This window comes from Sorex fumeus, unplaced genomic scaffold (assembly GCF_029834395.1).
Source record: "Sorex fumeus unplaced genomic scaffold, SorFum_2.1 ptg000044l, whole genome shotgun sequence".
Classification (NCBI taxonomy): Eukaryota; Metazoa; Chordata; class Mammalia; order Eulipotyphla; family Soricidae; genus Sorex; species Sorex fumeus.
The window spans coordinates 74,540,328-74,564,774 of NW_026606101.1; the positions used below are offsets into that span (position 1 = coordinate 74,540,328).

The following is a 24,447-nucleotide window of genomic DNA, read 5'->3' on the forward strand; positions in this document are numbered from 1 at the left end:
CGGCGGCGGAGGAGGAGGAGGAGGAGGAGGAGGAAGAGGAGGAGGTGCGGGAGGCGGAGGAAGAGGAGGAAGGAGAGGAGGAGGAGGAGGAGGAGGAGGAGGAGGAGGAGGAGGAGGAGGAGGAGGAGGGAGGGGGCGCCGACCCACCTCGCGGAGTCCTCGCCCGCCGGGCGCGGGGAAGCCGGACGGCCGGGCCGCGAGCGAGCGAGGCGGGCTCCGGGCAGACCCCGCCGCCGGCCCCGGCTCGCTCTGGCTCGCCGCTCAGTCGCTGCCGGGCGCGGCCCGCGTCAAGGCAGCCCCGGGGAAGGCAGGGCGCATCTCAGCCCCCCAAAAAAACTTCCTCCCGGATTTGTAGCATAGAGGAATGTGAGCGCCAGAGCCGCGACTGGCTCGCTCGCTCGCTCCGTCTCGCGCCGTCCGCCCCTCCTCACTTCTGCGCTACCCCCTCGCCCTTTCTTTTCTCTCTCTCTCTCTTTCTCGTTCTCTCTATCTCTCTCGCCTTTCTCTCAGGCTTGCCTCCTCGCTCCTTCACTCTCCTTTTTGCCCCCTCTGCTTTTTTTTTTGCAAAAAAAAAATCGGGGGGAGGAGAGGGAGGGAGGGCAAAAAAAGAAAGAAAGAAAATGCCAAAGAAAAGGCGCAAATCATGCACAATATTGTCTTTTGCGGTTTATCTTCCTGGGGAGAAACTTTCACCTCCTCAGCCGGGCGGTGAGCGCGAGACTGATAGCAGCAATCATTCCTGCAGATAAATGAATTGAAAGGACGACACCGTCCCCCCCCCTTGATGAATGGGAGCAGGGGGAGGCGTCACGTGCCGCCGACGCGGCCGCCCATTGGCGCGCGCGCTCTCCCCCCGCCCGCGGCCGCCGAGCCGACGGAGGGCGCGCCGAGGCGCCGCGCAACGCTCATTGGCCCGCCCGCCTCATCAATCCCAGGTATTGTAAAGCGCTTGACATCCCCTTTTGACGAACAGGGCTGCCAGGAGTAGCAACTTTTTTTTAGCCAAATTTTTCCCCTCTTCTCAAGGAAAAAAAATTGGGGAAAGGAGGGGGAGGCCCACGGCTGCTTTTTCTCTTCTGCCCGGAGCCAGGCATCCCCTCTCCCGCTCCTTCGCCCCGCGCCTCTCGCTCTCCGTCTCCCACCACCCTACCCCTGGCTCCGAATCCCCAGTTCGGTCTCGGTGTCGGTCTCTCGCGGCTCGTCCCTGCTCAGACCCGCTCGCGGCCGAGCGAGTAGCGACTCGGGGCGGCCGCGAGGGCTGGAGGCGGGGATGGGGCCGGTCGACGCGGCGAAGGCACTTCCAGAATGTCCCGATTCAGCAACTTTCTTTTCTTTCTTCCCTCTTCCCCCTCACCCCCCACCCCTTCAAGGGCAGCAAAGGAGGCTTTTGTTATTTGCTCCTTTTGAAGTTTGCTTTCCTCTGCCCGCATCCCCCTCCTGTTTATAATTTAAGATCTCGGGAGCGCTCGGCCAAATCCACACTCTCTTTGCAAGAAATGGGATTTCTCTCGAAAACCCGATGCCTCCATGTTCTCACTTGTATCGGGTCCCTCGGGCTTTCCGCAGCCCCCTCCCCACACCCAGCAAAAGAAATCCACGTTTAAATAAATAAGTACAGGTGCTGGGAAGCCCCAAACTTTCCAGATTATTGAGGTTTGGGCTTGGGAGTCAAACTGGAACACTGTCGATTTTTTTTCTTTTTCCCCCTCTTGTGTTATTCTTCTCATTTCTCCCTTTTCCCTCCCCTCGCCTGTCTGCCCCCCCCACCTCCAGCCCCCTCCTCTCGCTCTCCTGTTCCCAACCCACAGGCCCTTTTCATTCAGGTAAAACTGTAAATTTCCCAACGAGCCATTGTTCTTCGGGACTGCTGAAAGCTCCCTAGAAATTCCGAATACTTTTTTTGGTATTTAAATCCCCGATAGATAGGACCAATGTAAATTTTGTGACATTCAAACCTTTTCTAGTTCACAAATCAGTCACCCTTGTCACAGTTATTGAAATGCCGCAACTCGCCACACCAGGACGGTGGAAAAAGCGGGCGCGGTCTTTGTTGCCGACCAGGCTTTTGATCGCCAGAGAAAATTTACTTACCTTCAGATGAGTGAGCAGAAAAAGAAATAACACTCCCTTTGATTTAGTTAGGAAAATGCAGACATTTGGATTCAGTGCAAACATACAACACTCGCTTGTTTTCGCGATGCAGCCCTCGATTAACCTGTCCTTGCCCAGTGCAAAGTCTATTCAACAACTGCGCGTAGTTGCTTTTTGTCCCATCCACAAAGAGCCATTGACTATATATTAAAATGATTGTTGAAAGGTAGAGAAGTATGGCACTTAAAAGCAGGGGGAAAAATCCTTGTGACTCAATCAATTAAGGCGAGCAACATTTATGCATTTCAAAAAGTGCATGAGAATTGATGGGGCGGGGGGGGGGGGGGGATGCGAAGGATGGAGGTTGTATTTCTCCACGGCTCTGTTTCAAACCCAGCATCCCGAGCCCTGGGTTTAGTTGGAGCGTCTGCATATTCATTAGGTCTAATTATTTTCTAGTAAGGAAAACACAAAAAGCCAAGAGTCGGAATCCTTCAATTTGCCCTTTGTTCCTAACTTCATTTGGCTTCTTGCAGCTGAATCAGAGCCCTAAACTCTTTGCTCAGACAAAGAAACCTCAACTCATCCTTCCACAGGCGGCCCCTGTTAGGAAACTCACCAATGCCCAGGCGAAAGGAAAAGGAAAATGAGTATTTTTGCCCAGTCACTGGGCACGAGCGGCCGGAGGATGGCCGGGTCAGCGACGGCGCTCCTGCCTCTCTGCCTTTCAACTCTGTTCATTGACTAGGCTCTCCTTGGGGGTTGCTGAACTCAGCTGCCCTTTCCCTGGCTTCTCCCGGCTCCAAATTCGACTTAGGTATCTGGGATGGTTTCCCGGTGTCTGCAGGGACCCTGCCGAGCCTTTGCTTGCTTGTTGTTGGGCTGGGGAGTAGGAATGAGAGAGAGAGAGAGAGAGAGAGAGAGAGAGAGAGAGAGAGAGAGAGAGAGAAAGGTTCTCTTCCAGCAACAAGTCTCAGCACAACCCTATCCGCCAACTTAAATTGGACCCAGGATGGAAAAGGGAGATAAAGAGCTGGAACTGGAGGGATGGTGGGTTTGGGGCTTTGAGAGTTGTATTTTGTTTTTTGGTTTTTTTTTGCAATATAGATTCTACACTTTGTGCCCCAAAAGATATATCAGAGCCACTCGGTCTTTTCTGCTGCCCTCCAAAGGGAAGTGTCACCACATCTACAGATTGGAAAAACCTTATCTGCAAGGAGAAGTTTGCTCTGGAGGCTGTGCGCTCTCACTAGAGAGGAAAAAAAATATTGAACCCACCTCGCCAGCTTTTCAAAAAAAAAAGCAAGGGAGGGGACCTGTGGGGGGAGGGTGGTGGTGGTAGCCCTTGGGAGAGAGGGAGGGAAAATATTTCTTCAAAACCGAAAAAAAAAAACGTCCGTCTTCGCCACTCCAGCCAGTGGAACATCCAAGGGGGCACGTTGATAAGAGGGTATTTTTAGGAAAGGCGTCCAAATATACAGGGTAAGAGTGAATGTGAGAGAAAAAAAAAGTTGTGGGTTGTAGAAGTTATCAAGAGGGATTTGCAGCGCTCTCTGCAGGGAAGGCGAGCCGCTCCAGTTCAAAGGCACATGCACCAACGTGACATATAAGCCATTAAAATATCATCCTGACGGCTCATTTCTGCTTCATCATACATTCCCTAACTGCTCCCCGAAAGCTGGAAAAGGAGAAATGAAGGATGACCGCCTTGCTGGAACAACCCAGGAGAGGCTACCAGGGGGCTTGGGATCCCCCTCCGGCCACCCCAAAGTGATGTGCTGAAATGAGGTGCTCCGGGCAACAGGTGGAGTCGGGTAAGTGTGTGAGTCCGGGGGGGGGGGGGGGGGGGCACGACAGGCGCGACCTGTTCCCCCAGGAGGGAGGCGGCAAGTGCCCTGGCCAGTGGCACCCAACCCCACTGGGGGGTGGGGGAAGTCCCGGCTTCACTCTTTCCCCTCTCCCCTCCCTCCCTAACCCCCCAACCTCGGGGACAGGCGCCACCCCACGGACACAGAGGGGCGGAGGGGGGGTCCTTCCGCCCAGGGGCGTCGCTGGAGATGAGTCCATGCCCAGTTCCCAGGAGAGGGAGGCAAGGGGGCAAAGAGGCCCCCTCAAACGCCCCCACCACCACCACCCGCCTGCCCTCCCCTCCTTCTCAACTGCCCGGCTGCCCCATGGGGGCCACGAGCAAGGGGAGTCGCGGCCCAGAGCTGCCCTGCAGGGCTGCCAGCGCCCTCTCCGCCACCGTCAGGTGCCCCGAGGGAGACCGAGGGTGGGGGGACCGCCGCCCCCCTCCTCCCCGGCCCCAGGCGCCGAGCGAGTGGTCTGGCCGCACGAGGACGCGACTTCCCGGCCCCGACCTGCCGGCGGGCCGCTCTCAGCTTGATCGCCGCGGGTCCGGCGCGGGCGCCGGCGCTGCCCGAGCTGCACCCCGCGGCCCCCCGGCTGCCCGCCGCCCCGGCCGGCCGTAGGCTCGAGCCCGGGAGCGCTCGCTTCGGAACGCCCGGCGGAGAGAGAACGGGCTTTCTGGGGGTGCAGGCCGCAGCTGCCTGCGTTCTAGGCTGCTCCCCGAGACTCCTAGGGATCCTGGGAGGAAGGGAGCCATGGTGGAGGCGGGAGGGGGTCCGGGGCACCAAGGACTCCGCCCGGGGATGGTTGATGCAGGGCCCAAGGGCACAGCCCAGAGCCAGCCCGGCCTAAGAAGGGGTTAGGGGCGCCGGAGGGCTGCACCTCGGCCGATTCGCCTGCAGGCGATCCCCCTTTGGGCGCCAAGGTCGTCATTTGTCCCCTCTCCGACAGCCCTGGCCTCCGCACAACCCTGGAGTGGAGCAAGCACCACCTTCAGCTGCCCGCAGGTTGGGGATGGCAGTGACAGGGACGGGATGGGACGGGGTCAGGCTGGTACTTCTGGAAGCCCGATGACAGACTCTGGCCTTCAGTCCTGAACGGGTGGGGCACCCCCGGCGCCCCTTCCTGCAGAGAAGAGGCCGCTGAGAGCCTCTTGCCCCAACTTCCAGTGCTTGGTTGCCGGGTGGAGAGCAGCCAGAGAAGTTTCCAGTGCCACCGGCATCCCCCAGGTCGGGGCAGGGGCCGCTTTCAAAGAGGGGTTTGCCACCAGACCTCAGGGCCCAGACCATCACCTCCTGGCTCTGCTGTGCCGGGCGCTTTGTGGGGAATCAGCCTCCGAAGAAGCTTTGCGGCCTTGGGGACTGAAGTCTGACCTCTGACCTCAATCGGGTCTCCTCTGCCCCGTGACCCCACAGCAGGCAGCCTCAGTGTCCCTCCCAGAACACCCCCCCCCCCCCCAGAGGACAACCCGTGTCTTTTGCATATACCCACCAGCCCACTCTCTCCTCCCCCTAGCACTGTCACTGCGGGTCTTGGCACTCTTTCTGCCCCTTCAGGAGAGCAGAGCTGGGCAGAGCTGCTGGCTGGCGAGTCAGTGGCTGAGACAGGTATGAGCAGCTGAAACAGGAGAAATCATTGGGAGGGAAAATGAAGTCCAAGCAGATGGAGACTTTTGGGGGGACTGTGGATCCCCGGTTGCTATGAATCTCAGGTCCAGCGACTTGGGGCAGCTTCCAGCCTGCCCACCACAGCCCTGCAGCAAACCCTGCCTTACTAAGGGGGGTCAGAGTTTGCTCCAAGGAGAAGCGATTCCCCCCACTTCCAGCCTACAGTGTGAGAACTGCTGCTCAGGGAAGCTCTGAGTCCCCGTTTCCTGCCCACATCCAGCATCTTCGGACAACTGTTTGTGTACCTGGGGACAGGAATCCATGCACAAAACATGGCCAAGACCCAGGGTAGGAGTTACCCAGGCTTTGTCAAAAGGGGGAACTTGGGCAGTTTTGTGGGTGGACAGAATTCCCTGGGGAAACTCACACCCCTTTCCCTCCAAATCGAAAAAGAAAATTCTATTAGTTCCAACCAACCAGGACTTTTCCCATGCCAGACATCCTGCCATGAGGAAATTTTAGAGCGAGGACGCCCAGCATGCCGCCCTTCTGTGGGGATGCAAACTTGGGCCTCCTTTCTTTCCTGGCTTGTGCAGGGAAAGAGCTTATTACCTCTGGGGACCGATGCCTCTTGGTCAGAAAGAATTGAAAATAAATAAAACCCTCTGGGAAAAGGTGAGTCTACCCCTCACTTCTCAGGCTGGGATCTATGAGAGAAGGGAGCAGAAGGGATGTGTGTGTGTGGTGGGGGGAACACCCAAGCTTGTATCAGCCGAGGTGGGGATTGAAGGGGTTGGGGAAATCATTTAACAAAGAGCCCTAGAAAGCCTTTGAGATAACTGAGTCCCACTTGGATTTGGCCTGAGGTTCAACAAGTTAAATAACTGCTTGTTCTGTGGGCTGGAGTGTCACGACAGGCAGATATCATCAATGACAGAGGGGCCGACCATGTTTGTCCGACCTTTTCAATGACTGTTTGTCTTTCTAGGCCACACTGAGGGTTGGGCTGGGTGGATCGCTTCTGTTTATCTGCTCCACTGCCTTTAGCCTCGCCTGACAGAAGCAGAGGTCAGCCAGGACAAGAAGATAGAAAGAATATGTCTCTCCCCCACCCTGGTGAATGTTAATATTAATTTCAAAAAACCAAATAGTGATGGCTTCCTAATGAATCTGCAGGGAAGAAGTGATGTGAAGATTAGGGATATCTTACCATTTTGACAGAACAAGATCCACAAAGAAGACCTTCTCTCAGCTCCGACACTTAGAGCTCCATTTGTAACCTGCTTGCCTCCTACAGGACACTCAGCCCTTCTCATGACATTCTCACTGGAATCGGTTCATAAGTTTGAGAAAATAATGGGAGGGGGCTTCAATGCAACTAATTGCATATCTAGAAGTCAGGGGTGTTTGAATACTAACGGGCTGAGCTGGGACTTAATTCTCTTTGCAAGACAAAACAATAAATGAGTTTCAGGTTTCAAAGGCCTCTAGTTGGGAAAATAGGAATATGTATATATGTATACATATATATGTATTTATATGTACCGCCATGGATAGATTAATTTGCAATATATTTGGGCAGTTCCCAAAGGAATCCTCCTAGCTCATCCGCAATTTTGAAAGTGGTCAAGGACAGAGTAAAATAATCTTCAGATCAACCTTTGCTTTTGTGCCTATAGTCAGGTAACAGGATCTTTCTTTCCAGGCATATGGAAAGTTGTCTAATTTGTGACTCTTACTTTTGTCTTTCCCAACAGTCTCAACATTAGAAAATGAGATACAAGACTTCCTTGGTGATGAGGAAACGGTTCCGGCTTTACCGAAACGCCCTGAAAGACGCAAGTAAGTCAAAACCCTCTTTTGAATACTGACTGGTTTGCTGAAGTGGAGTTTTGAGGGAGGGAGTTTTATTTTGTCATTTGGTCATGCTGCATTGTGTGTTTGGGGTTGTCCCCAGAGTTGTGATGAAACTTAGAGCACTATCTCTGGAGGTTTGATGCTTTCACACACAAATCAGCAACATAAAGTCCCACCAGCAGCCAGTCAATCCCCTTCCATGCCTACTCATCTGGATGCTCTAGAATTAATATTTGACGACTCTCTCATCGAAACAACCACCTCTGACCTTCCGCAGTCCCACTGTCACATTATTCTATGACATACTCATCTTGAATTCATTTCCGGGCGATTTGATTGGAATGAGGTTTGACATGTATTGGTTTCCATGAAAGGAGCAGACTTTGATCTTGGTGATGGGGTTTACATGATAGGCATCATCTTAACCAGGGACACCAGCCTTCTGCAATGTGGCAGCCAAGACGTTCCCACAATGTGGCTGCTGAAACAGAGAGACTGACAGCTGCTCAGTCAGGAATACCTTCATTGTGAAGAATTTAATTTGATATTCTATTTGGAATAAGCATATGATTTAGGGTTGGGTGTTTCCCCTTCCAGGCCTGTAGCTTCCTCATTTCAAGGACACCACCAGCTGACACGGTGCCTCCAAGGTGTTGCCTTAGTGATAGGAAGAGCATCCTTCTTAACAGAAGTTAAATGGGCAGCTAAAAAACATGGCTCTCTTCTGTTATTTGGGATGAGGGTGTGATTTGATGACAGAATTCTCCAGAGAGATGTGGCTATTATGCAAATTCAGTTGTTTTGATTCCTCACTGCTCTTCTGGAAGCGCCTCTATCCATGTTGCTTAATCTTATCAAAAAGATATTCTGTTGAATCGATACTTGGAAATTTCATTTCTATCCAAGTATATTTGTATTTCCTTTCATGCTCGGTCCCACTAATGCTGATTAAAGCCTAAACTTGCAGAGCAGAGAGGAGAAATATCCTCCTTTATCTACAAAATCCTGGTAGGTCTCATCTCTTTTGTGCAATTTGGGCTTGCACATACAGGCAGGCTCTTGGGGTTTAAGTGATTCTTTTTTAAAGACTAGAGACAACCTCTCACTGCAGGAATCCTGGAATCTGTCTGCGAATAGCCTAGGAAAGAGATCTGCCCCTTGCTTTGGGTGGTAACCTACCAGAAACAGGCAGGAAGGAATAGAACAAGTGACCTCAGGTCTCTAAGCAGCCTGTTCAGGCAAGGCTGTTCTTTGCCAGGCTCTGAACAGTATACCTCAGCTTGGGGGGATTCCTGCTCTGGCTTGAATTGCAGCAGAATTTAGCATAGTTTAAAGGGTTCAGGGGAAAGTAGCCCAGCCAGTCATCTGAAATCTCCTTCCCATCTCTCTTCTCCAAGTGAGGAGACAGTCTTATTTCTCTACAATGGGACAAAAAAGTCATTCGAGTTCAAGTTTTCATGGACCTGGTTGGAGTAAGCAAAGATGGGTAGGGCATGAGTGTTAGAAGGATGTTTGGGATCCAGTGGTGCAATGTTCTCCCGACAGACCCCCATGGCAGCCCCCCCCCCCCCCCCCAGTGCTTTGTTGGCCTCCGTTGAAGACTTTTGGGCTGCAGTATGGCTCTCTTCTCTGCAAAACAGGCTGAAAAGCAGATTGAACAATGCTAACCCCAGCAAGGTTAGATATGGAATGTTCCAACCCAGCCTGTGGTGTTGGGAGAAAGTGTTGGTGACTTTCTGAAAGGAAGATTCTGAGTGAATTTTCTCCTTTCCTCTGCCCACCCACACGAGAGACCCCGAAACCTGGACTCCAGGCTCCCTAGGCCTTAGGCGACTCTGAGGAGCTGACGTGAAGAGTAAAATATGCTTCCCTGACAGTAGTGGCCCGCCTGCCATCTGTGATTAGCCTGATACTGCTTTGGGGGTGGATTTCAGGGCCATGCCTTGAAGTCCCTTAAGTAATCACCCATTGTCCCCTGTCTATAACTATTAGCAGATGAAATTGATGTTTCCCTTCCTCTCTGTGTCCCTGGGGAAATGTCCTCTGGGAGAATGCCTGGTCCCATTGCTGTGTTTAGCCAATTGAGGTGAGAAACCCCTCGCTTCTAGGGTCAAGACAGAGTCTTTAGTGCTTGCAGGTCCACTGCCAGCCCGTCTCTCAGCTCCCACCCCCGCCGCACTCCAAGGCAACTCGCAAAGCATCTACCCAGAATGGGTCCAGATGTTTTCAGTGCTTCAAGGGAAGACTGCATCTGGGAAGGAGCTCCATGGGGCCAGGAAAATTTGGCTGAATCAGATGTATCTGCCTTTTCATTGTTGGCACACACAGCCATACACATGTTCAAAGCTTTCCAGAGGTAATATTTGTGAGCAAAAGTGTGCAGTGCATTAACAGTCTTTTTTTTTTAATTTGCTTTCCATTCATAGAGCCCATGAAATCCATGCTTAGCATTCAGGAACCCCACAAACAGGGGAAATACTGCCTTTTTATTTTCAACACCTTCTGAGGGAGTTAGTGTTGCTTCTATGATAAGTGTGGGCCCCTGACCTCACCAGACTTCCACAGATGGGAAAAAGGCTAAAGCAAATTCAATGCCCCAGGTATTCGTTGTTTTCTGCTGCAAATGAAGGGCTGTAGTGCATCTGTGTGTGAGGGGGGTCTATTTCTGTGCCACCCAGTTTGAATAGAAACCAGAGTGGATGGTGGGTCTGACACACATTCTGACCAGTAGGTTCAAGTGGGGAATCCGATTCTCTCTCATTGAGGGATGGGGCAGAAGTTGGCCTGGTTGCTATAGAAATTTTCTGAGCTCAGTGTGGAGGGATGCTCGGGAGAAATGAGTGGGCAAGGGCACCCAGGGAGGATCACACTTGGCTCTGTGTGTGTGTGTGTGTGTGTGTGTGTGTGTGTGTGTGTGTGTGTGATCTTCTGAGCTTTTCATGGGGCTCAGTTCAGGCTGCACTAGGGAAAAGCGTCATTCAACAGACACCTGCCTGAGAAGGAGTCTTGAAACCCCCAATCCTGAGACTGGGGCTTCCTCCAGAGAGCTCCTTGGAAGGCTGCAGCCGCAGGTCCAGACAGGAGGCCCAGTGGAGAGAAAGTCAGAGGGAAAGACGAAAGGAGGCAAAGGCACCAAGTCTAGTCTCAACACTGCTGGAGGAAGCCTTGTCACCTCGGGTTGGGGTGAGGCTGTCAAATGCTCTCCTTCAGTTTCTTTTAAAACAGCGCCAAGCAGCAGCTATTGGTGGTGTTTCTTAAGCTCTTCCGCTGGAGAAGCAGAAAGACCAGGACTTGTCAAAGCCCAGGGAAATTGTTAAGGAAGTTAATCCCTAGCGAGAACGCCGCCGTGAGCAGGGAACAATGCGCTAAATGAGGAGAGTCTCAAAGAATCTGCCAACCATTCTAAATAAGTTAATTATTTTTAAACGTGTAAAAAGAAACTTTTATTTTCGGGCGAGGCAAGGTAGAAGAGGACGTCTGGGTTCTTGGGATGGGCTGGGGTAGCTCCATCCACCCTAACGGGCTCACTGGGTCTTTGACCCAAGCCCCCAAAACTTCACTTCAAAAAAATCGCAAATCTTTCTGGGCTTTGGGGGCATTGAAACCCACCGCTAGGGAGGCCCGAGTATTTAGGCTGCGAGTTTCCACTCGACAGCAAGACAAGAGCTGGGAGGCCTCAGGCCCTTTTTAAAAAGAGCTCCCGGGCGGGACAGCCAGTCCCAGCCGGCCACCTCGAACAAAGGACATTGGCGTGTCTGCCACACGCGGCCGGGCCAGAACCAGGGATTTCTCCTACCGATCCCCCACACCCAGTCCCCGTAGGTCTTGCACCGGACAGACTGACAGCGCCTCGTTCTCAGTCGCTCCAACCCACCCAGAGCCGGGAAAGCGGCGGTCACTCTCTCCAGCTCCGGGGCCAGACAACAAGTGGCCGGGGCGGGCGTAGAAAGGAACCCCAAGTTCCCTTCCTCGAGGCTCCGACAGGGGCCGGCGGAGTGAGGGGTGCAGGTTATTCAAAGCGAGGTGGTAGAGGAGGACCCCGGGGCTGAGGACCAGATCCCGGCCGCGCGCCCCTCGCCTTTGTTTTCCAGGCTCTCCCGGCCCGCGCCGTTCGGTACGCTGCGATCTGCAGCGGAAGGGACGCGTGGGGCAAGCTCGAGAGGGCGGTGCGGGTTCGAGGTCAGCCTCCCCCCACGCAGGTCTCCACTGCCGTTCATTACCCCCCCCCCCCCCCCCCCCGGCCTCCCGCTCCGGGCAAGGCGGGATTCTGGGTTTGGCGCCGGGGTACCTAGAGCAGAAGCGGGCGGTGAAATGGGAAGGATGGAGTTGGGGAAAGGGCGGGGGGGGGGCAAAGAAAGGATCCCAGTGGGGAGACCCAGTGTGCCCAGGGGAGTTGGGGAAAGGAGGGGGATCGGCGGAGGAAGGAGGCAGGCGAGTCCTTTCGGAAAGCGACAAAAGACAATTAAGCGCCCCCGCGGCCCCGGCTGCCGCTCGGGGGGCTCCTGCCGGCCCCTCGCCTCCTCCTAGAGCCTCCGGGCCCAGGCCGCCCGCGGGGCACTCATCAGCCACCCCGGCAGGGCCGGCCGCGGGGGCGCCCCAGGGCGCTTCGGCCGCGCATCACCCGCTTTTTCCGAGGTGACGCGGGGCGCCGGTCCAGGGATCCACCCCGCTTTCGGGGACCGGAGGGGGCGGGCGCGCCCGAGAGTAGAAAAGCAACCGAGCCCGGGTCAGAGCGCATGAGCAGTGGATTAGGGGAAGGGGGGCGAAGAGGGGGAGGGGGAGGGGGAACGAGCGCGCGTGTGTCTGTGCGTGTGCGCGCGCGTGTCTGTGTGCGCGCGCGCGCGCCCGCCTGCGCCGGGACCTGTCATCGCTGACGTCGGGCCGGGCCGCGGGCCAATAGGCGACCCGGGCGATTGTTCCTCTCGGCGGGCCCCGGCCGCGGCCCCGAGTCTCTATTCACCTCTTGACGCGCCCCGCTGCTGCCTGGGCAGCGGCCGGGATTTCAAGTAGGCACGAACGATCGACAGGCAGAGCTGGCGCGAGGGAGGGGCGAGCCGCGGCCCCAAACTTGGAGGGGAAAAGGGAAAGGAAAACGACAACAACAACAAAAACAACACCACCAAAAAAAAAAAACCCAAAACTTCGCGGAGTTGTGTGTGTGTGTGTTTGGGGGGGGGGGGTTCCTCCCCGTTCCCTGCCGTCAGGTGACGTTGGCGTGAGCCCCCTTCCCCCCCAGGTGCGGAGCTCCGGGGGAGCCGGGGCCGAGCTGCCGCGTGCCACGGGGCACAGCGATGAGGCTCTCCGACCCGGCGCTCCGCGGGCACCACCTGCGCCCACCACCTCCCACCTCCGTCCCTTCCGTCCACCCGCTGGACGCCGCCACCCCTAGAGCTCCGGGGCGTTGCGGCTCGCGTACCCTCGAGGGCGCAGGCCAGGCCCCTCAGGACCAGGCCCAGGGCCCCCTCACCCGTGCCCCCCGCGCCGGCGACCCTCAGGCGACCCTCAGGCTCTGCGCTGCGCACCCCGCTGGCCCTGCTCCGCTGGCGCGCTCCCTCTCGGGCTCCCGGCGCACCAGGGGCCGGTACCCAGACGTCGGCCCGGGCGCAGGGCCTCGCGCGCTCCTCCCAAGCGGCAGCGGCAGCCCGCGGGCTCTCGGCTCCCGCGCTGGGCGTCTCAGGGGCGGCGGCGGCGGCGGGCCGGGCCGGACCTGACCCCCACCCCCATCTCCGAGGCCCGGGGGCGCGCAGGTCTCAGCTCCCCGTTCTCACGCGCGCTGTTTGTCTCGACAACAGGTAGCAGCGCCGGGCACCATGGCCCCCAGCTCGCGGCGGCCTCCAGCCCGTCGGCGTTCCCGGGCCTGCACGAGCAGCCGCCGCAGGCGTCCCCCAGCGGCACTCTGAACGGACTCCTGCGTCTGGGGCTCCCCGGAGACATGTACGCGCGGCCCGAACCCTTCGCGCCGGGGCCGGTGGCCCGCAGCGACGCCCTGGCAGCCGCCGCCGCCCTGCACGGCTACGGGGGCATGAACCTGACCGTGAACCTCGCCGCGCCCCACGGCCCCGGCGCCTTCTTCCGCTACATGCGCCAGCCCATCAAGCAGGAGCTCATCTGCAAGTGGCTGGCGGCCGACAACCCCGCGGCCGCGCGCCTCTGCTCCAAAACTTTCAGCACCATGCACGAGCTGGTCACGCACGTCACCGTGGAGCACGTCGGCGGCCCCGAGCAGGCCAACCACGTCTGCTTCTGGGAGGAGTGTCCACGCCAGGGCAAGCCCTTCAAAGCCAAATACAAACTGGTCAACCACATTCGCGTGCACACGGGCGAGAAGCCCTTCCCCTGTCCGTTCCCGGGGTGTGGGAAGGTCTTTGCTAGATCAGAAAATCTCAAAATACACAAAAGAACTCACACAGGTCAGTATTCTGTACTGTCTGTCTCCTTCGGACGCTGGGGGGACCAGGAGGCCTCTTCCCGACCCCCCTGGCCTCTCAAGTTCCACAGAAGGGGGATGGGTGCGTGGGGTGTGTGGGGGGACTGTTTTCTAGAATCAAGTCCATAAAGTGTTAATTATAACTTTCTTTGCTTAGACTCACGGTTTTCCCCGAGGCTGTGTGTGGAGGAAAGCACAAGATTTCTGCAGAGAGGGTGGAATGGGGGTCGGGAGGACATGCGTGTGATTGGGTGTCTATGAAAATGTGGGCTCCCTGCTGATTTTAAGGCATTTATTTGAGCTCTTTCAAATGCCACCCTTCCCCAAAGTGCTCAAGCCAGAGACAGCTGTCTAACTTTCCCGGGTCCCTTTGGGATCTTTGGGGATCATTCTTCCACAGTCAGCCTGGGAACCCGCTGGTCATCTAAGCCTGAAAGAAGGGAACTCTTATCACCCCTTCCTGGGGATTTGGGGGCCCCATAGGGCTAAATTTGATCCCCTTTTTTGAGCTTTCCTGATTCGACTCTTGAGGTATGACAAACCCTCCCTCTTTGTTTTAGCTGAGACCCCAAGGAGACTCACCCACCTTAAATGTCACTTACTGAGCTGTTAAGTGAAATGGGGACATGTGTCAACCACATCTGTTAGTTCTAGTTAACAGAAAGAAAAGAAACTCCTCCTCATACCCGCCCCCAGCCGCCTGCACGGTGGAACTCCTCTGGCCAGGAGCGTCTCTAATTAATGCAATTGTAAGAAGAAAGTTTTCACACTTCCCAGAACAGCCTGTGAAGTTACATTAATTAGTTTAGCAACCGAAGTTGTACCACCTTAGCTAGGGTTTTCTCGCACCTCCCCCCTCCCCATTTCAGGTTGAAGAAACCAACATCTCCCTCCCCCATTTGGGGGAGGGCAGGGAGAAAAGTGAAATCCATTCCAGTGGGTGTTGCCCTGCCTTACCTCCCTTCGAGGTGGAAACATCAGCCTTTAGAGTTACAGAATGCCTCTGGGCTTAGCCCCACCCGCTCTCCCAAACCTTGTGTTGTAGGGGACAGGGCACAGGGACATTTAGAGGCCAGACCACAGTCCATTTTCAATGAATCAACTTTATTTCCGGAATCTTTCTGGAAATGCAGGTTTCCATCTGCTGTTTTTCTGGAGCCACCTCCCCCTTTCTTGCAGGGCCTTCCCCCCCTCCGCCCCCCCATTTTATATATGGGGGGAGCAAATTGGGGGCTCTGACTGGTCCCTGCTGGCAGGCCCCGCCGTTTTGGGCTGGCCACCATGTGCACACACGCATGAAGGTAGACGAGTACTCGCCAGCCAGGGAAGGAACTCATTTTTAATGACAGGGGGTTTTTAAACAAACAAACTTTTACTGCTCTTTGCCGGCCTACTGTTTGAAGTCTGTGAAGCAGAAAATGGTTAAATTCTTGGTGCAATCGACCTACAGCAGAGAAGTGAGTTGAGTGCGCCAGGACTGGCTCAGGTTTGCATCTATTCAGGACAGAATCCTAAGTGCCTCCTTTCCACTGGCGGTCCTCATTCATTACCGCTGGAGTTAGGGGGGATCTCCAGAGTCTTGCTCACCCCCCCCCCGCCCAGTAATATAAAAAAGGGGGAAACTCAACAAAATGTTTCTCAAATGGCAATAGACCTCACTACAAATTATTCATGAAGACAGTTCTCGATTCAACAGGAAAATAATTGCCTTTTCAAATATTAATGGCGTTGCCTTTCCTCAGTGGCAGAAGCGGTGATAGGAGCCAGAGCCGGTATCTCTGGCGTGGCGATGCTCGGAGACCCGGGTTCCTGGCCTGGCTGGAGGCAGAGGTCCTCAGACCACAGAAACGGTTCACTTTGTGGTGGCCACAGCCAACCCAGGACAGGGTGTCCAAGTGGTGGGCCCGTCAGCAAGGCCGCACCTTCCCTGTTGGAAGGGGATGGAGGAGAGAGAGTGAGAGTGAGAGTGAGAGTGAGAGAGAGAGAGAGAGAGAGAGCGGCCAGCAAGCGCTAACCTAACTGCTTCTCGTGGCCCAACTTTGTGTGAGCTGGCACAGGCCTCACTAGTCCCTGAACCTCGCTGAGAGAACTCCAGCTTGTCCCTACTCGGTCCCCAGGGCTAAGCCAATTCAGGCAACTTGAGGACGCTGGCCCAAGCCTGCCTCTACCCAGGGCACACTGCCCAGGCCGGGTGGGAGGGAGAGGGCCAGGGCTTTGTGTCTCGAGGGGTGAGGGTGGTGGTGGCTAATGTCAGCCAAGCAGTCGCAGGGGCCAGCAGCCACGGGCCAGCAGCGGGCCAGGGCCGGGGGAGCAGCCTTACTTAACCCTGTCTGGCCGGGATAGTTCAGACGTCCCTAACGCCCTCCCTGCCCTGCATGTGAGTCTGTTCCTCCTCTGGGCGGAACCTCTTGTTTCTGTTTTGTGGGGATGTCCAAGGAGGAGCTCTCAGACGGGCTAAGTGTGTGGAGAACTATTGGAAGGAGACAGGGAAAATGAATCTCAAATTCTGCTCCTCTGTCTTTTCAGCAAATATTTTTTCTTCTTTTTTGCAGGCCCTGAAATGCATGGTTTTGTTAATGATTTAAGAAAGGAAGGAAGGGAGGGAGGGAGGAAGGAAGAGTTTTAATTTTGCAGGCCAACAGGGATCCGAGGAGATAAAATGAGGGGGTCACTGATTTATTCTGCATCTTTTTTTGTATAAAAAAATTGTGCTGGTGTCCAGAGAAATGGGGAAAGTTCGTACTAGCAAGTCTCAGGAAAGGCCGCGTGGGCTGGAGCCGTGAGCTCCAAACCCGCTGCGGGGCCGAGGTGAAAACACGGTGCAAACCTCTGCGTCCGCCTGGGCCTCAGAAGGGCCGGGCCGCGGCCTTTGTGTGTTCAAACCTGCCCCCCTAGCGCCCTTCTTTCCTGGACTCGGCTGGAGAGCCGACCACAAAGGCCAGCAGCCCGGCATCCCTCTCCGACTGCCGAGAGCTCGGTAGCCGGTCCCGCATCCCAGGGCGCCCGCGGCATCCGTTGGTTTAACTCTCCTAGAACGGTTCCTCCCTCCTCCCCGCCGCATCAGCAGCTCCAGCGGCCACCTGAGTTTCCGGCTTCTCCAGGGCCCTTTCTGCGCCCCCAAAGGCCAGCGAATCCTGAGGCGGTGAGCTCCGCGCTCGCGGTCCGGGCCCGGCCAACGTTTACGCCCTAACTCGCGCCTTCCCGCGGTTGCCCCGGGCGTGGCAACGCCGTTCCGGGCCCCTCGCCGACCCTCCGGGCTGCGCGCTCGCCCTCGGGGCCAGGCCGGCTGGGCTCCAGGGTGCGGTGGCGCGAGAGGCCTGGGAGGCTGCGGGGCCGACTCCAGGCGCGGGGGGTCTGCCCGGGCCGCCGACCGGCCGCGTCTCCCCGAGGCCGCTGGAGCGGCGGCATCCAGGGCTCCCGGTCGCGCGCGGAACCCGGACGGTTTAGGCAGGATGGAAAGAAGACTGCTGAGTGCTTGCCCTGGGGGGGTCGAAGGGAAGGCAGGGGAGGGGGAGGGGGCTCCAGTCCCATTAAAAAAAAATCGCCTGGGAAATGAATCGTGGCTCAGGATTCCTTTTTCGGGAGGCTCGGGTCCAGGTTCTGACACACGCCATGGGCTTCAGGCCGCGCCGCCGAAAAGCAGCCCACCGCCTTGGGCTTTTGTGCAGAAACCCCCCCCCAAAAAAAACCCACCTCCTTGGGGAAGCGACTGGGGCCGGGCCCGGGTGTGTGGGGGTGACCGGAGGGGCGCAGGCCTAGACGTGGCGCTCCCTTCTCGGCTCTGGGGCGCCCAGGGAGGAACCCCCGGAGGCCGACAAACGGGGGGCGGGGTGGGTGGGGGAAGCAGGCTTTGCCCGGGACGGGCAGGCGACTGAGATGGAGTCGTGGTCGCTCCTCCTCCCCCTAAGCTTCCCCCCCCCCCCCGCAGCCCGGGAGAGGGGGAGGGGGAGGCGCGCCCGAGGGACTCCGGGGGGCGCGCGCCGAGAGGGGGTGTCCGGTCTGCGGCGGGCGCGGGGGCGGGGGGCGCAGAGGCTACGGGAGAGCGTTGGTGTTGATGGGGTGGCGGCAGAGGCCGGGTGGCCGCGCCAGCTCCCCCCCAACACACCCCGGCGCGAATAACGTCTGTGCGTTGCCTCCTCCAGGGGAGAAGCCCTTCAAGTGCGAGTTCGCGGGCTGCGAGCGGCGCTTCGCCAACAGCAGCGACCGCAAGAAGCACTCGCACGTGCACACGAGCGACAAGCCCTACACGTGCAAAGTGCGCGGCTGCGACAAGTGCTACACGCACCCCAGCTCCCTGCGCAAGCACATGAAGGTGCACGGGCGCTCGCCGCCGCCTCCCAGCTCCGGCTACGACTCGGCCCCGCCGTCCGCCCTCGTGTCGCCCTCCTCCGACTTCGGCCGCGAGCCCCCGGCGGCCTCCTCGGCGGTGGCGGCGGCGCGTGGGGGCGCCGACCTGAGCGAATGGTACGTGTGTGAGGGCGCGGGTCCCACCGCAGGACGCCCCCCCCCCCCGACCCCCGCACCTCAGTCGGGCCCTGCGGCCGACGCCCACGCCTCCCGCGTTCCTCGTTGAGACTCGGGCACCGAGGCCTGAGAGAGGTGGCTGGGGAGAGGCCAGGCAGGCAGGCAGGCAGGCAGGAAGGAAGGAAGTTTGGTTGAATATGCTGCTATCTAATTTCCCATATACTTAGCTATTTAAAATATGTATAAGGTGCCCCATTAATTCCACAATCGGATCCAGCTCGCCCCCCCCCCCCCCCCCCCCGCCACGCACTCAGTAGTTCCTGACCTGGTGGCATGAAACCTAGTGGGGTTAAAGAAGTGTGTGTGTGTGGGGGGGGGGGAATCTCATCAGAGAGTTTCTCTGTAATTTTGGTAACTGCAGTGGCCACAGTGAGACCAGAAGGCCCCTCTGGTTCCCCAAATGGGAAACCTTCTTCTCCAGTTCTGGGTAGCCCCCACTTCCCTTCCCAGCCCCCAACCACAGCCTCAGGAGACGTGCAAGTTGCAAAAGTGGCCAAAAGAATTTCCAAATCCTTACAATCTTCCCCTTGTGTTCCTCTGCTTCTTTGGGTTCCCTGCAATTCCCCTGCCACCCCCCAATGCCCCCTTGAAACAAAAATACACAGCATCCCAGACTCCCCAATTGCCAACCATTTTGAGAGATGAGGTGAGCTAGAGGGGAGATCCCAGAAGACCCCTGTTCCCTGGATCCCATGGCCTTCTCCCCCACCAAATGACCCTGCACCAGTCCTGGTCCTTTGCCCCAGAAGCATTATATAGGTGGGGCAGGGGTGAGTCCAAACAGCAGGAAATGGAGACAAAAGAGAGCTGCAGGGGCTGTAGGATTGAATTTGGGGAGGTCTCCCCAATCTTCCAGTCTGGCCCCGATGGCATGCAGTGATGGCAACTTTAGGGTGGCTGGTGGAATCCGTGACGTCATTAGACTTAGGCCTAGGTGACAGTGGCTGGATGAATCCTGTCATTTCTGTGGTGGTTTGTCAACAGTTGCACAGTGTTGGGTTTAATTTTAAAAAAGGGTGTGTGTCGGGTGGGGGGGGGGGGCGGGGGGATGAATTGCATAATGAATGTCTGGAAGGAAACACCCAGTGGGTCTAAACTGAATTGTGTATTTGCTCTTCCCAGTCCCAGACTCCCAGAAAAAGAGCCCCATGTTGAGGGCAGGGGCAAGAAGGCTTTGACAATCCTTCCCAAGTCTATGTGTGTGTTTGGGGGTCAAGGGGTGTTGAAGTTAGAGGTGTCTCCACCTCTGCAGGGAGGTCGGATTGCCCCCCCACATCCTCACTAAGATTTGAAACTCACACTCAGACACACAAAGGAAAGTAAACAAGCAAGTGAGGAAGGGCTACAGCTGCCAGAATTTGGAGGTAGCAGGGGTTCAGTATTCCCACGAGGGGGAGCCTCCCTCTCCCCAAGCCCCCTCCCCACCTCCAGCTCAATTTTAACAGTGGTCTCTGGCGTGGCACTCTGGTGGGCAGGTTGCCATGTCCAGCTCCCCGAACCCCTTTATGAAACATTCCCCCACGGAGCCCCACACGTTCACGGAGGTCGTCTTTCCCGAGTGGGACGCGGTTGACTGTTTTTCCGTTCACGCAGAGCAAACTCGAGTGTCCCCCAAAACGCATCGCCAGTACCCGTGCCCGGGAGCGGGGCTGGCCAGTTTCCTCCACCCTCCTGTTCCGCCAAACACACACAATAGGGGCCAGAGACCCGCCAGCCCAGGGCCGGCCGGCAAACGTCTCCTCCCCACGGGTCACTTCCCTCCCCACGGCCAAGGTGCCGCCGCATCTGGGAAAGTTGCGGCCTCTGACGGTGTTGAACCCCCGCCCCGCGCCCACCCTCTCCCCCGCGCCGGGGCGGGGGTGGGGGGGCTCGCTTCTCGCTTCTCGCTTCTTCCTCTGCCCCCGGTGGGGGGGCCCTTTGCCTTCCACCCCTCACCCCCCACCCGGCTCGTCCCAAATCATGAAATAAAATAAAAAATGTCTGGCCGGCCACTAATCGCCTTTAATTTTTCATTTGCTTGTTACAGATGTCCACTGCGGCGCTCGCAAGGTAATCTCTCCGGGCGCAGCTGAGCGCCCGCGTCCCGCGCCGGCCACATCAAAGCGCCCGCGCACAAAGCAACGTTTCTTCGCCACGGCGCATCTTCATGGTAAGTTAGGATTTCTATGGCAATGGGCGAGTCGCACTGAAATCCTGAAAGGCCGAGCCTGGAGCCCGTCCAGGCTTTTCATTAAGGACATAATATTTACGTCTAACAGGCCTTTTTTCTTGTGTATACAAGTATATATTTTTGTTTGACGCGGACTAAATCATTTTCATTTAATTTCCGGTAAACAAAACCCACGCGAATGGGCACTTGTTCCCGATCATAATAAAAATGGATGATAATGCGAGGGGAAGAAAGAGCCGCCTGAACCGCCGCCCGGCCCTTTGTTTCTGCTTTTCTGCGGTGATCAGAGGGCGCATTTGGGTTTGATGGCGAGTTTCTAAAGGCGAGGAAATGGTTTGTAAGCGGGGAAAGAAAAGGAGAAAGGTCTAATCAAGCTCGGGTTGTTCAAAGAGTCGGGTTTTGGGGTTGAAAGTGTGAGTTGGACGCTGCATCAGCACGCCGCGTTAGGCTCGTCATGGAAATGTGCGCGCAGCGCGGCCTCTTCAAAGCCGACACACTTCGCCGCAGACACTCTATTAAGATACATTTGCGCTGACCTTTGCTTTCACGCCATTTAATACTGTCACCGCGGCGCTCCGGTACAGACTTCCTCCCTAGGACCTGCCTCTCCCGCCTTTCGGGGGTCACCCCGCTCTCCGGTGGAGGGGCTGGGGATGGGGAGGGGTGCGTTTTCAGACCGGGAGGAGCCGGACTCCAGAGGCTCAGGAGTAAGGAACTGGGGGGGGGGGGGGGGGGCGGTGCGGGCAACCTCAGCAGCTTCACAAATGAGCAGCCCCAGATGTTGGGGGGAAGAGCGGCCGATCCCTGATCCCAGGCCGGCTGGGGAGCACTGATTTAGAAAGGGGAGCTGAAACGGAGCCCTCCTGGGTCCACCAGGGGTCCAGTTTGGGAGACAGTGACGTCCTGGCCCCCAACGTAGCCCAAGCCTCCATCCCAGAAGTCTCCATGACCCCCAAGTTTGTTTTTCCCCAGAGTGGGGGTGTTTGATGCCCCCCAGGCCTGGACTGGCCCTGGGCGGGAACTCAAAAGCCCAAGGCCAAGGGGATAGGAAAGATGGCAGGAAAGTTAGAAGTCCATGTTCCCTTAATTGTCTTGTTGTTTATTTTATCCAAGTACCCCAGTGAATAGGGGAAAAATAAACACGGTGGAAAAAAATCAAACAGTGGAGTCTTCTTTAGTGCTAGTCCTTGTGGTTGAATAAAAAGGATGGTCCGGTTTCTATTGAGCTGAGAAATCTTTGAAGTGGGAGTTATTATCTGAGACATTCCTGCTTGTCGTCCTAACAACGCTGATGAAACGTAAAACGTTCTTTGTCAGCGATTTGTTCTCCTCGCTGTCAACTCCCCCTGCTCCGTTAGTTTCAAACCGTTTCTAAAGAGATAAAAATCAAATTTTTTTTTTTAGAAAAAAAGGGCAAACTCTACTAGCTAATAACTTTAGGGGTAAGTCCTGCTAAGGGAAAACAAAAACACAAAACAAAAAAGCAAATAAGGCAGAGAGCTGGGGCACGGGGTCTACGGAGGTGTGCAGATGTGGAGCGCCTGGGCTGAGCTCCGGGATCTGGGATCTGGGGGAGGTTGCTAAGAGGTAAGTGCAGGGAGAGACTCTGAACCCCGAACCCACGCTGTACCCACTTCTCCCACTTTGGCCTACCCCCAGTCCCTCCAAGTCCCCTCGCCCTCATTTGCATACTCTTGGGACCCCTTGAGCTCCCAATACTCTTCTTGCCCAGGATGCTTTGAACTAAGGCTTCAGCCAAGCGATGGTTAATATTTCCTGCTCCTCAAAGACAATCTTTGCTAAAAATAGGCCCATTGTGTGTTCCTTCCCACTAGCTGCAATCAGCCAGCCCTTTCTGCCATTAATAGAAAGGAGAAGTGGCTGGAGAGGGAGAGACATTTTAATACTTTCCTGTTTTCTTCAGAAGCTTGGCAATTGGGGCTCAGGAGATTCTGTCTACAAGATAATGACTCCCCAGTGCATGCCAGTGCCCCTTTCTACCCACACGTGTGTGTGCAGTTCTTTACTTTATATTGTGCCCAGGGAAGAAACTTCCACCCTGTCCAGCTGTCCCCAAATCTCCAAGTTTTAAAGGTGGTTTTAAAATAGAAAAAGTAAAAAAAAAATACCCAAGGATGTTCCAGCTTCCCCACCCTCACCCCCTGTGTGCTGAATAAATGATTTGTAAAGAAGTTTCCCCAAGCTGTAACCCATGCTGTTATTATAGTCGCTACAAAATGTTGTATCTTATATTGATTTTATTTGTTTACTGGAGGTCCCCATATGTTTGTTTATATCGCTAATTTATGGGAAAATGTAATGATTGTAATGAATGTGAATTATACAGACAGGCAAATGTTTTGTAACCATAATTCACACGTACAAAAAAAAGGGAAAAGCAAAAAAAGAAAAACACCCTGATTGAAACCTTACACACTCTCCCCTCACTGTGATTTTTTTCATCAGCCCCTTAGCATCCTTAAACTGTGATCTAACTTGAAAGAAGAAAAAAGTTGTTATGTATTTGACTAAAGTGATTGTCAATGAGCACATAGTTGAAAGCCCTGGTTTCATCATTGCTGTAAATATGTACAAATGAATTGAGATCTGTGATTCTTTTCCCTCTAAAGATCTTTGTGTACATGGAGATCCGTTTTGCTACTTTCTTTGGAAATAAATGATGTCATGTTTCCCTTCCTCTTTTGCATCTGAGTGGCCTATTATTGCTTCACTTTCTAGGGGCGGGGGAGAAACTCAGGTTCCTTAGGCCCTCTGTGCCCTCACAGAAACATTTCCTGGTCATCTTGAAGGAGAACCCCTTGAGGGAGCCCCCAGTGTCACCCTAGAAATCCTGGTAGTCATCAGTAAACTCCCACTCTGATAAAGGGGCTCTGAGTGTCGTTCAGGAAAGGCTGCTTTTTAGGGCTTCCAAGCCCCCACCCCCCCACCACACGGCACCCTCTGATCTGGAAGAGGAAGCTTGGGAGTGGCAGGAATAAAAAGTCTCCTGGAAGGAGGTGCTGAAGGAGGGTCAGGGAGCAGTTTTGCCCATGGGGGTCTTCCGGTGGTTTTCTTTATTCAGACCTCAGGGTTCCTTTCTCCAGCAGCCCAGGACAAGCCCTAAGGCTTTTTCCCTGGACTAGACCCAGCATATTCCCAAATTTGAACATTCCTGCCCCGCCCCCCCACCCCCTCACCCCCAGTAGATGGGATTGAGGGTCAGGGAGTTTTCTCTGGCCCAGCTACTGCTGAGTTGATTCCAGTAGCCTAACAGCTTTGGAGGTATCAGAATCAACAAATTCATCTTTTACCCCCAATGTCCATTCACCCCCATCCCACCGCTGATAAACCCCTCATCTCACTGGTTCCATTTATTTATTTATTTATTTATTATTTATTTTGCTTTTTGGGTCACACCCGGCGATGCACAGGGGTTATTCCTGGCTCATGCATTCAGGAATTACTCCTGGCAGTGCTCGGGGGACCATATGGGATGCTGGGAATCGAACCCAGGTCGGCTGTGTGCAAGGCAAACACCCTACCCGCTGTGCTATCACTCCAGCCCCTCACTGGTTCCATTTTAGTGGAAGAAGAGAGTTGGTTCCTGTGGGGTGGAGGGATTTCTTCTGGGATGCCAGGATGAAGGTACTTCTCTGAGGAATCAGTTCAAGAGCAAGCGCTGCAGCTGCAGTGCTACAGAGTGAGTTGGGGGGGGGGCGGAAATCCCAACGGCACCACGGATATGAAAAAGTGGGGCCACTGGGAAAGTGACTGGAAGCGATGGGACCAGGAAGAGTCCAGGGAGGAGGTTGGGGAAATTAGCCCTGGAATGAGCGCCCCCTCCTGTCTCTGTCGTGGAAGATTCCTTTTCCTAAACTGGAGACAAGTTAGGGGACTTCTCCTGCCTTTTGGGCTCTTCACCT

The 24,447-nt window shown here is 55.7% G+C and overlaps 1 protein-coding gene across 4 annotated transcripts; it reads left to right on the forward strand.

The window, feature by feature from the left end:
- Nucleotides 1–375: 375 nt before the first annotated feature.
- On the forward strand, nt 376–21,156 carry ZIC4 (Zic family member 4). 4 transcript variants are annotated; one of them, XM_056121697.1, is made up of 6 exons: nt 376–935; nt 3,770–3,905; nt 7,304–7,388; nt 13,196–13,813; nt 17,973–18,294; nt 20,381–21,156. In XM_056121697.1, coding segments are annotated over exons 3-6 (1,011 nt in total). In that variant the 5' UTR covers nt 376–935; nt 3,770–3,905; nt 7,304–7,318; the 3' UTR covers nt 20,382–21,156. The 4 variants fall into 4 exon arrangements, with proteins under 4 accessions (XP_055977672.1, XP_055977675.1, XP_055977674.1 ...); XM_056121700.1 differs by lacking the exon at nt 3,770–3,905; XM_056121699.1 differs by lacking the exons at nt 376–935; nt 3,770–3,905 and adding an exon at nt 5,493–5,546.
- The last annotated feature ends 3,291 nt before the right edge of the window (nt 21,157–24,447 follow it).